Below are 13,091 nucleotides of genomic sequence, written 5' to 3'. Positions count from 1 at the left end.
GAAATGACAAATGTGTACGGAAGCAGCATGTTCCAGGTGGTATGAGTCAAGACGTGTCTGTGAGCTTTTGTAGATTTTGTAGTTTTGAAATAAGCCATGCTTTTCTAAATACCGTTCGACAGCATTGACATTGATAACTGTGACAGCTCTATAGCCCGGAACTTGTTTACATATATATCCGAGTGGGTATTCAACAGTTAAGATGGAGAAAGGCTCCACAGGCGCTACAGAAAAGACCCAGTCGGCTTTGCCTTGTAAGGATAAGAGTGATGAGGACTCTTGCGGTCCAAATTCCCACAACTCCAGGGAAGCAACCTGTGGTGCTACTGCAGGTCGAGCGAGATGGACTCTGCTGAGACAGGTACAAGAACAAATTTGAATTTAAATAGAAACAAAAGCACATTTTCAACTTCACACACTGCGTTTTTATAATACCTACAGAAAGCAGGGGTTTGGATACGTTTGTGCTGAAGTGAATTGGTTGTCTATAGATGAGTATCGTAAAAAATAAAAGTTCAGAAATTAGAATAACGACCTTCTTCTGCTCCGCTTTTATGTGCTATTACAACTGACATCAAACGTTTTCACATTCAGTAAACATTTTTTTACATGTTACAATATACTACATTGTATGGGTTTGCATACTTTCGAGTAGAAGGAAAATTATGCAAAATTTTCAAAAATTCAAACAGTGTGGCATGCCTTTTCAATTAATTCCTCTATATCAATGATTTATTGAACGGGCAGAGTGACATCTTAATAGTTCTTTACAATAAATATGGTCCTCAAAGTGCAGCACAGCAACAATAAAATCTGTGATGGTAGTTAAAAAAAACCCCACACAGGACTTTAGTAAAACAATTAGATTCAATGTAAATAATGTAGAAAAGGGAAATAGTTAAGATGTTAAGCTATATTTGAGTCAAAAGCCAAAAAGTAGATGCATGGAATATTAGAAGATCATTTAGACATGACAGATCCTATAAGCAGGTTGAGACAAGAATTATTAAGAAGCTATTGTAAAGAAAAAACAAATAAAAATGTGTTTTCATGTGCAAACTGAAGTTGATCAGCTGTATTTCTCTTACAGGTGTTGCGTCAGAAGCAGACAGACAGTCCTGAGGTCAAACAGGTGTCTGTTCGTAGGTTTGCCACCTTTGACCTTTTCAGAAGGAAAAAACTCTCCGCACAAGAACACTGTGATACCTCAGATGACCAGTGGGTGGAGTACAGAAGTGTCTACTATCCTGAATACGGTGCCTTCCTCAGGTGAACACACCATTTTAAGATTTCACAAAAAACATCAACGTTACCATAACCAGTAACAAACACTTTCCTGGTCTTATGTTTAAGACCAAGAGCTTTGCTTTGCTGTTTCTACAATTTATAATATGTTGTTAGGTGTGGCCAACCAAACTTTATATGATAGTACTAAGTTCTGTACTTGTTTCAAAAGTTACTCAAAATTGTTTGGTTTACCACAAAATATCCCAAATATTATTATCCGAAACATGTGAAACAAAAAAAAAAAAAAAATTCAAAACAAGATATTTGTAAGGGAATTGTTTTTTCACAGAGCTGTACATGTGTGGAAAAAAAATAGAGTACTGAGCAGACTATTTCATGTTTATCTGTGTTTGGATTTCTAGGGATAACATGGGACCTCTCAAAGTTAATGAAGTACTCAATAGTTTTGACAACACTGGCAATGTCTGTAAGTAGATTTTTTTGCAACCCTATTAAGCCATTGTGTTTGTTTTGCATGCACAAAATATGCACAAAAAAATCCCATTTTGTGCATTTGTGCGGAGCAGAAATGCACAAAAAAATGTTACCCGCTATGCCTTTTGCTTTTGTTACTATTAATGCATGCCTGCTGATAATCTTGACTGAATCGTGTGCTGGTCAAAGTGTCAGTACTTATTTGTTCTGAATATGTTACTGTCAACTTGTTAAAAAGAAAGTACACCCAATTCCAGATTCTTTAGATGAAAAACGAAACGTAAGACTAAATGGAAAAAAACATGTGATACTCTTACCAAACCTCCAAAACTTTAAATACACATACAATATCTAACTCTTACCGCAAAGGAAGTGCTGTCTCTTCTATTTTTTCTGGCTATAGTGGCCTTTATTTGATAGTGGTCAGACAGGAAAGCAGGTTGTGTGAGAGGAGTCAACAGTATGCATTTTTTTTTTCTTGTCCTACCATCAAAAACATAAACAACTAGAGTTTTGGAATCTGCTAATTTCTAATGACCTTCGACTGTGAACTCTGGTCAAATGAGATTAAAATTAAGCTTTTTTTGACCTCAAATAGGCTGGGTAGATTTGGCAAAAAACAAAGTATGAAAAAGGAAAAAGCATCTAATTTCCACTATGAAGCACAGTGGAGGGTCTGTGATGCTGTGGGCCTGTTTCCTTTTAAAGTCACTGGAACCTGGCAGGGTGAGCTGAAGAGAAAACATCATAAGGACCTTGAACTGAGGATAATCTAGAGAGATTATGCAAACGGGATTGGCCAAAAATCCTTCATTCATTGTGTTCAAACCAGCAAATTGTCATAGGAAGATAAATTCTGTTTGATTTCAGAGAATTATATTTTTTAACATGGATTTTTTTCCACCATTGACTTAATGTTCTTAAATTAAAGGTGAGTTATTTCTTAATTTGTAATCATTCTTAAGATGTTCTTATTTTAAAACTCTTTACAAAGCGTTCCAATGGTTTCAGTTCATTTGTTCGTATCAGATTGCCATTTTATAATTTTTTTATTGTCATCACTCCACTGATCAATTTTTAAAAATTATTTTATTATATTTTTATTGTATTTTCTTAGCATCTCAGTTACTAAACTGTACATCCACTGTGTTTTATAATCTTGTTCCATTAAAAGCCGCGGGTGGTTTAGCCTTTAAAGATGGTATTATGAAGCTTCCTGTTGGTGTTAGTCTCTGGGAAATGCAACAGTGTGAAACAAAGCAATGAAAAATGTGTGAACCTTTGGGTTGGTGTCTATCTCATTGAACAATTGCTCATTTTATGTAGTGTCTAGTTTAGTTTAGAGTTACCAGGGATGTAGCCTGTCCTAGCTGTCAGAACTCTTGGGTAATTGACACATTTTTTTTCTCACAAAATCTTGGTTTTTAAGAGTAAAAAGCAAAAGGTTATTGTTTTTTTTTTATTGTGTGCCACCTTAGTGCCCTTTATCCCATTCATTGTGCTTTCTATTGCTTTCTGCTGTTAATATATGCAAAGTAATACATACTAAAAACGACTTTCTCAGTTTCAAACTAAACATCTTGATGACTGCACCCCCTCCCATTCACATTCCTGTTTCTCAATTTACAATCCCTGCCCATCGCTACCCTCATTTTTCCCTCCATCCCTCTCAGCTGGAGTCATGCTTGGCCAGATGGGTAACAGAGTTCCTGACTTGGCCAATGGATTAGCACAGCCGGAGATGAGAGCATAGAGGAAGGGAGAGGAGAATAGGGGGAGAAGGTGGGTGGGCATGCCATAGGTGGAACGTGTGTCTGTGTGTGTGTGTGTGTGTGTGTGTGTGTGTGTGTGTGTGTGTGTGTGTGTAAGGAGTGTGAAGCCTTTAGCAGAGGGACCTTGCTCCTCAAACAATGGGGCAGCCATCTCCCTCCTGTTCTCCATCTCATGTTTGGGACTAGTAATGCGTGAGATCAATTAGGGTTGGTTGAGAGGAGGCTCTGAAAGGCCCAGAGGTGACCCTGTCGGAGCTCTGGGGTATATTTTTGGGGGTGGGGGTTGGAGAGAAGCCCTTCAAAATTTAAAAGCGCACATGTTGACTTACATTTGTCCTATCACAGATATACAAGAAGGCACACCACCTGCAATAATCTACTACTTCCATGCTAATAAGCCCACCTTCACGTCACCCGACCTTATACTCTCTCCACCTTTCCTGCTGTCTTGGTAATCCCCCTACCCCTGAGGTGTGGACAAGCCCAAATCCTTGGGGTCCTTGTCCTCCTGAATAGCAGGCTAAAAAGCCTGGCCGGATTAACCCACCGTATCCAAAATGTGTGGATTCAGCTTAAAAGTGCTCTCTCTCCCCCCCCCTCTCAGCGTGACACCCCTCTGCCTCCACAGCCTCTTTCCAGCTATTGTGTTTGTTATACAAGTGTGCACGTACGTGAACAATATGTTGTTTCTTGAAAGTAAAGATAAGCCGGAGTCAATGGTTTCAACACCAGACCAGAGGAGGAGCGGGCGAGGCAGCTCAATTAGGATTTTAGGAAATGGGGAATTGATCTCGAGGTCGGCATCATAGTCCTGAGTAAATCCAAATGACAGGCTTGTGTGAGCATCACAAGTTGTAATAAAAAAAAAGAAAACAACAACTTTGTTTTGGTATGACGAAGGTAATACGCTTTCTGCAAATAGTTTGAGTAAATGAAACCTCATGGTAAATATTGGCTGTATCTGTTTTTTCTAACAAACTAAGTCATAATCCAGGAAATCTTAGACTATTTGTAGGGGTAACATAGGTGTGTGTCACAGCAAGGTCATCTGTGTTTACTCACATATATAACCCCTTCCCTCCCTCCAACTTACACACAGTTTGTTCGGCTGCAAGTTACATTTGTAGCTCATTATGTCTTGCTAATAAATGACTAAACCTCTGTCAGACTAGACTTCAGCACTTTCAACTATTTGAACTCTGAACTCCTGACCCTCCCGGTCTCTTTAGCCGACGGTGGAGTCTTGTAATCGCTAGTCTGCTTTGTAACAAGCGCCATTTGGGTTTTTTCGGGGAGATGCTTGTTCCCTGCCAAGGGTCAGGATTTAAGGATACAATACAGGGCCCCTTGAGGGTGGAGTGACGAAGAATGCATGGCAGAATGTGTGCATGTGTGATTGAGAGGGCTTAGAGCTTGTTGACGTTGCTAGGGGTTTTTGATTAGAGGGCTTTATAGGCTGTAAGGTTATTTGTCAGGTTTGGTAGCATTTGTTCCCATGAGGGATGTGGCAGTGTAAAGGTTTCGTGTCCTGATTAATGTGTACAGATTCGTCATGGTATTCATCCAGTAGCAGTGGTATCATCATCATATACAGAATGCTCCTTTATAAGACACTTAACACTGTTGAATACAGATATTTAAAAGTTTAAAAAAATATATACATACATATATATAGATAATGTTCCTTGCTAGCTGGGTACATAATCACAAAAATGAGTTTAATTGATTATTCTAAATTCCTCTTTCAAAAATAGATGAATGTTTAAAAAGAAGGGATGCATCAGGACTTTGTCTGCAGTTTGTCCCCTGTGCATGCACCCACCAGGTGCTCCGGCTTCCCCCCTGACCCAGCTAGCAAGCGAACGTTCAGATGATGTTCAGATGAACATGGCCTGAAAGTTAAATGTTCAGTGTCCAAGAATGGACGTTGACCAAACGTTGAGCAAACATTTACTCATTGTAAAAAACAAAATAGGTTTTTGCTGTGATTATATTTAATCATTTATTTTGTCTTTTAAACCCTTGTGGCTGTTATTTTTATTTTTGTTTTTTTACCAAATCTTTATATTGTATTTCTGTACATTCTCTTTTGGACGCTGTTGGTAGTACTTTCCATTTTAATATTGACCTCCCTCTTCCATGTTGCACACAACAATAGGGACAACTACTGGAAATACATGTAATTGATAATACAGATATGTATTGCCAATGAAATGTATTTCATTTCTGTATTTCATAAAATTTCTCTGTCATTTCCAACATACAAAAATGTGAGAAATTTTTAAAATGCTAATACTGTTAAAATGTTAGCTTTGCAAACCGGTGATCACTTCATACATCGTTCCCAGTGATGAGTACGTAAGAAGACATACATTTTTCTTTCTTGTTGGATGACGGATTGCATATAAATCAGCACTTTTGATTGAAGTTCAGGGTAATATAAGGGTGGCAGTCGCCACGATTAGAAACATCTGCTGGAAGTGAACGCACCCAAATGTCCTGTGAAGTGATGAAAGCCTGGCCGTGTGTGTGTGTGTGTGTGTGTGTGTGCAATCAGGAGCCCAGCATCCTAATGAAGCCTAATAGAGCCTTCTTCACTACAGCTGTCATCGTGCGAATGGCTACCAGCCTTTCAGCCTCTCAGTCATCCCTATTATCTCCCACCGACCTCACCTATCACTCCCGCTGGTAAATACTATAAGCCCTGACTGCTTGAGTGTTGTGAGGCAGCGTGGTGGGGAGCTGATCATTTTCTGTGTGTATCTCATGTTTGTGGAGGTATGGGGACTGTTTCTGTCAGGTGGATGTATTTGTAAAGAGGTGGAAACAATAACATCGATATTAAATCAATTCCATGTATTTGTTGTAATTCTAGGCAGGGATGTGCATGTGTAGTTGTTGTTTTTTTCCAGCAGTTTATGACTGCTTACTATATGCCATAGTTGTGTCTTTTTACTGAATACGTGTATGTGTGTTTATACGCACATTTAAAGTGTGTGTGTGTGTGTGTGTGTGTGTTGTAATAGGTGCCCCCCGTAGCCTTCCCTTGTGCCAGGCCTTTAGCGCAGCCCTGTTTGCATAATTATGCTAATTCATTTTGCCATAGTGCTAATTAGACCTTGTTAGACAATAGCGCTAGACTGGAAGCTGGCAGGCACACACACACGCATGCGGCCACAAGCTCACTCTGACTGTTGTGTCAATGACAAGATTTGCGGTCCCCCTCTGCGCTGTTTATAACATGCTTTCTATAGAAATCACTCTCCATTGGTGCCTTCTGGACTGAGCTCAGGTGTCTCTTACCATTTTGATTTAAACTAGTGGAGAGAAATCAATGTGACAATATCACACATGCTTTTTGAAACTACTCCCAATTGTCTATTCAAGAACCTGTGGTTCTCTCTCACCCACGCCCCCCATATCAGAGTTGATTATTTAATGTTTCTTTCTCACCAAGTCAGTATATTCTTCAAAGCTTTGCTTGTTTTGTCACACCACAATGAAATATAACTATAATTTTCATCTCAGTCTGCCTTACTTTACTAACATAATACAAATGTGAGTCTTTCAGAAAACTTAATGCTATTCCTCCTCATTACCAGAATACTTAATTTTTCAATATTTGGCTTGTCAAGTAATCTAGTATTCAGTAAGGAACTAAGTGAGAATATTACAGAAGGGATCTAACAATACATTTAGCTCAGGAAATGATAAAAGGTATTATGTACACAAGATGAAACTAACAGTGTTCATAAAAGAGCACGGCTGTGACAAGTATTTCTCAAATAAAAGATCAAGTTAAAGGATTTTTAATCGGTGTAAATTGATTTAGTCTAAGTCTGACTTCTCTTGGGGAAGCGGTTTTGAAGCCAGGCTGGTCGTAATGCCCTTTTACTGTTTCCTCAAAGAGAATAAAGTGTCACGTATCATGAAGAAATATGTAATTAAGGTTTACGTCGTTTGCATGTTTTAGATATTTACCACTGGATTTGTGAAAGGCAGTCCAGTATTCTTAAAAAAAAAAAAAAAAAAAAAAGCAAACAACAGTTATAGTTATTTAATTAGTGCCAATCAGAAGCTAGACTTTAGGCACTGGCTTAATATAATATTAATATTAATATTGATTATAATATTCTCTTACAGAGTTCATGAAATGTTGTGCGTTACATATTTTATCGTCATCATCATCAACATTAACCTTGACAACCCAGTCATGGCTGGAACAATGTGCTGAACATCAGAGATCAATAGGAAAAGAAAAAAGGCCAGGTTGATCTATTGGAAGTTCTAAAATATTCAAAATATACTAAGAAACATTAAAAAAATGTTTCCCCTTGTAATATAGGGAGACAGTCGTTGTCTTTTCTTACTGTTCAGCTTTCTTGGTGTGTTTAACATTCTGTTAAACTGCAGATCTACAGATGGATATAAAGTGATCAGTTAAATGTTCAATTTCAACATGTTGTGGGTAATTTGACATGGGAAACATTTTCTTGTCTTGCTACATAATAAACGAAAAACAATAAGAAGTTGTCTGCACAACACATCTCAGATAAACCAAGTAGATTTAACAAAGCAGGGATAAATGTCATTTTGAATATTTGCTTTTGTATGTACAGTTTGGTAGAAATGACAGATTAAAAATTCTCCAACTAATACTCGAGAACATTTTTAGCCATTGCCACAGTAATTGTTTCTCGGTCTATAATTTTGCCACTAAACATAAAAGACTGTCAAACAGTAAGTGGATGTGGCTTTTTAACTGTAACATGTGTGTGGATGTGTGTGCGTGTGCGTGTGCGTGTGTGTGTGTGTGTGTGTGTGTCACTTTGTGGCGTTGTAGTGGGGGTTGGCAATATTGCAGGCAAGACTTGAATGGCTCCAGGGCACACTGAAGTAGTCGCTGGTTGACTTAATTGGAAGTAATTGATTTTTGCTTCTCTAGCTTTGTCTTCTCTATCCATGAGAAAGTAAGACTTGCCTCAAGTACTGCTGGCTGTTAGAAGCTTCTTGACACCCGAGAAGTAAACAGTTGCCACACTCAGCCTGCATCAAAGCACAACTTGATGATAATGTGCAGACGCAGACCTAGAAGTAGACGCACGCACACGCGCGCGCACATGTACGCCAACGTTCCCTGTGGTTAACCGTTATTGTGACTCCGGGCACAAAAGGGTTTGAAGGTGGGCTGCTGGGTGTAGCTTTTGCTTAAGGAGTCCTTTTCCTTTAATAGTGGCCAGTTGATTATCTAAATTTGAGTCAGACTAGGAGTTGTGTGTGTGCGTGCGTGCGTGCGTGCGTGCGTGCGTGCGTGCGTGCGTGCGTGCGTGCGTGTGTGTGTGTGTGTGTTCAGGCGGGTGCGCTGTTGTGCACTATTACCGGTAAGCGGTGAGGATTAAGTTCAGGAAATGAGTGGAGCGTTAAAGGGTGCTTCCCTTCCCAGTGCTTTTGCATTGTCACCGCAGCTAATACTCAGCTAATTACAAGGGCATACTTTAGCAGCAAGCTCAGCTATAACTCTTATCTTAGTGCAGTCCATTCTTCCCTTTTCTTAGGTTACCCCCTTCACCTCAGATTTTTTTTGGGGGAGAAGTGAAAGAAAAAGAGAGAGTAATAACAGGTCACCCCCTACTCTAAAAGCGCTACCTCCCTCTGAACGGATATAATTATTGGATTTTTCTCCATTTAAGTCGCCCGATTCTTATATACCCCTCCTAGCAATGTCTCAGATGGTGTCTAATCTCAGCTAGGCGGGACAGTCCAGCCATGCAACACAAGCACAAAGAAACAGTGTTTATGAAGTCTACAACACCACTGAACTGTGGAACAATCTAGAAAGCAGTCTGTGAATGTCCTTCTGTTTGTTCTGTTAGGTTTGAATTGTGAAACTAATTTATTTACGCATGAACTGATACATTAAGCCTTGGAAAATCTTAATTATGTCCAGAGTTTTCCCTTCTCAGTTTGTATTTACATTTAATGAGGTCCTAAATTTGTATAAGACCTACAATCATGGTCTTATAATAAAAAAATTCTTATAAATAATTCATGGAGCTGTGATTTCATTGTTCCATGATTTTATGTTGTAGCATTTTTTACTTTAAGCAAACAAATTCAAAATGTTTACAAGGACTGATCTTGAGCTCCTCATCCTATCTCTCTAAGGCGCCCGTCTGGATTATATTCAAAGACTATGTGGAGCCCCGTTGCGTCGTGTTTGAAGGATTTGATGTGTCCGAAAAATAGGTCAACAATGGAAAAAAACGGCTGGAGCGATTTTGATGTGCCTCGCCGCGCCCTCGCCGCGCCCTCGCAGCGTTCTCGCCTCCACTTAGACTTTGAATGCGAACCAGATGCGTGAAACACGTTTGGTGTGAACACACCATTAGTTTTTATTAAAAAAACTCCCAAAAAACATAAAAGTGTTTTCTTGGAAAATTCACTGAGAGTATGTCTCAAATATAATCATTTCAAAACTAAATAAGTTAACATATTTTCTCTCTTGTTAATATTGGCAGTTATAGTGTTTAGTCTTGATTGATGATTTTTAACCTACTCCTGGTGTAAAGTCTTTCAGCCTCTCTGAGTCATCTCCTGCAGTCATAATGATTACCACTTTCAGTGTTGCTGCTCTATAATGCAAGAGATTAGTGTACAGTTGCTCTGTGCTGCATATATGCTCAAAATCCTGCTTTATAAATCATATTGAGTCATACACTCAGGACACTGCAGAACATCCTCAGACTAGATGAGTCTTCACTTAATATTAGATGTTCTTATATTTCATTAGACCAATGTGCATAATAGGAATGTGAAGTTAGATTTCTGCTTGTGTATATAATAAATCGATACACAAACTTGAATATGTGCAGTGTGCTGCCATTAGAGGGTGATTAGTGTATGGTGGCTAATTTGGCTCTCCTCCCACTCGTACCCATCAAGTGCACCTCAAGCCACAAGTGCTTGAGTGTGCTTGTTTCTGCATGTGCAAATCTATTTGTGAAGGTCCCTAATGATGTTTAAACACAAATAGATGATTAATGTGATTAGTGTGTTGGTTGGAAGAAGCAGCACTATGTTAAATGGTTACATGGCCACATGGGAACAGGCTTTGGTTTCTTTCCAAACACATAACTCCTACTTTATCTTCGCATCACCACAGTTTCTGGAGATAAAAATTCCCACCCCAAAAACTAAACAAACAAAAAAAACAACAAAATAAAAACACAACTTTTTGAAATATTTCTTTTTTACGTTAATTTTATTTAACACTTATTTTTTCAGGAACCTAAAAGAAAGAGTCTTTCAACATTCACACAGCTTCTTAGATACCCGTCTGATTGGACAACTTCCCTTTTTGAGTCCATATCTTCAATAAGTAAAGCTTTTTTTGATGCCAAGAGCAAGACATGCATTGATACCATGCATTGATAGATTTTTCTCTCATTTAGTCATTAGCAAATTTCAGTATTACTTTTTTAGATTGTGTTACAATGAAAGCATATTTATGTACTGGAATGACCTAGTCAAAGTTCAAATCTAACTCAAGCCTATAATTTGTGGCTAAGGCTTGAAAACGGCTGTTCACAAACATTCCTCATTTAGTCTGAGCTGAAGCGAATTTGCTAAGAAGAATGGCTAATATTTCAGTCGTTTGATTTTCTCTCTGTTTGAGGCATACTAAAACAGACCTGTGATTTACACCATATATTTCTTATTTTTGTTATAAAGAAATCAAACCTAAGTATCATTTTCGTTCCCAGTTATGCACTCCTTTGTGTTGATCAATCACATTAAGGGCCCAACAATATATTCACCTTGCACTTTTTGCCGGTCACTCTACAGTAAATATGTATTTTCACATTGTTGTAACTACTGAAAATCTCAGAAAAAAAACATTGAAGTGCTTGTGAATCATTAGTTCTTTAGCAGATTTTGTCAAAACGCCTTCTAGTGAAGTGGAGCAGCTGCTTGTTAGCCTTCAGCCTGTCAACACGTCTTTTCCAGAAAGACTAATGTGTTTGCTATTTAGCTAAAGAGCCATTAACTTGCTTAGTGACTCGCTGTACGGCTTTAATGCACAAACTGTTGAACGCTACTTCTTCACTCTGTCAGTTTCTCCCTGACTGGGGGCTTTAAATAGCCCCACAGGGGCCTTTAACTGTCAGCAGGCTGTGCTAATGTTAGGTGTCGGCTGTAATTGGTGTGCTACATGCTAATGTTAGCAAGTGCAGGCCTCGGAGGGGAAAGTTAACTGATTTTCAAGTGCCCCCATGAGAAACTGCCCTAACTGCTGACTGCTGTAGCGTCTCTCTGGGGCTCCAAGCTGAAGAGACCGAAGCTGTTCGAGCAAACTGCCTTATAACACTAGACTGTTTATTGTTATGGGAAAGAGGAGAACACACCCGAAACCTGAAACATTCAATCTGGGTGTTTATATATCTCGTCTCTAAAAAGTGCATACTGAAGTAAGCTGATGATCTGTTTTCAGTTTTCATCTTATTACAGGTTTTCAAAGCAACTCTTCTGACTTTTGGTTCTTTTTTTTGCTTTGTATCAGCACACGCAGCCATCGGCACACACATTTTTTCCTTACTGTGTCTCTATCTGTCCACAGCAGGCCATGGCGCCACATGCCTTTGTGCCTGTCCACTGAAGCTGAAATAGACTCTCCTTCTCTGTTGCTCACGTGTATAATGAACACAGAGAGGAACATAAGAGTCATTCGACGTTTTGTGAAAAAGGTTATCGTTGGGGGAATATAAGGAATAATCTTCGACGACACATTATATTACCACTGAAGAGATTAAAAGATAACTGGTAAAGAAGGCTGCCAGCTTTTTGCTAATCACTTTCATTTTTATATGTTCTAATGCCATAGCGGTCATACAAATAAATCACTGCCTTTTGGGCAGATAATTATTGTAAAAAGTGATAAATCAGTGTAATGACATGTTCTGCTCTCATTTACTGTTGTATATTACATGCTGTGCCTTGGATAGTATTAATAAATCTTTAACTATTTCACATATTTATTTGGATTGTATGTGATAGATTCTCACAAAATGGTGCGTAATTATCAAGGCTTTGTGGAGAACTTGCAGAAAACTTGAGAACAAGTTCACCTTTCAGCTGGACACTAACAACACTAATGTAGGAACTACAATAGAGAGGTTTATAGGTTGTCCAAAGTGCAATGCGTGGAACATTTGTTGTTCTCATCAAAAACTCAACAGAGGCATAAATTTGGTTAGTAGTCAGTTCGAAAAACAATGTTAGGGTGCAGTGTTCACTTATGTGAAGTTTCCCCCCCAAAAAGAAGCCATTATAAGCTCTACTTCATTGAAGCATGTATCAATCTTTTCTCAGTCATATTTTTTGCTGTTAATTTAATCTGATTGTATAAAGGTCAAGTAGGGCAGAGTATCAGGGCCACGCTAAGAAAGTAAAATAAATAAAAGTTGAAAATAAAGTAGAAGTGTTATGTGAATAAAGTCAGAACATTATGACTTTAATCTGGTAATATTACGAGTAGGCAAAGATAATCAACCCAATAAATTTGTGCGTCTCAGATTTACAGTCTTTTACAGATCCTCA

General features: G+C 38.6%; 1 protein-coding gene across 1 annotated transcript in view; it reads left to right on the top strand.

Moving 5' to 3' along the window:
* The first annotated feature begins 5 nt into the window (after positions 1 to 5).
* camkmt (calmodulin-lysine N-methyltransferase) overlaps positions 6 to 13,091 on the top strand; it is a 107,719-nt gene continuing 94,633 nt past the window's right edge. The window contains exons 1-3 of the mRNA XM_014975838.2: positions 6 to 361; positions 1,091 to 1,269; positions 1,650 to 1,714. Of these exons, the coding sequence (XP_014831324.1) occupies positions 203 to 361; positions 1,091 to 1,269; positions 1,650 to 1,714 (403 nt within the window). The 5' untranslated portion in view covers positions 6 to 202. The remainder of the gene's footprint in view (positions 362 to 1,090; positions 1,270 to 1,649; positions 1,715 to 13,091) is intronic.

The sequence above is a fragment of the Poecilia mexicana genome, unplaced genomic scaffold, assembly GCF_051168715.1.
Source record: "Poecilia mexicana isolate PSO_F unplaced genomic scaffold, ASM5116871v1 scaffold_15, whole genome shotgun sequence".
NCBI classification, from domain to species: domain Eukaryota; kingdom Metazoa; phylum Chordata; class Actinopteri; order Cyprinodontiformes; family Poeciliidae; genus Poecilia; species Poecilia mexicana.
This window is presented reverse-complemented; position numbering and strand designations above follow the sequence as displayed.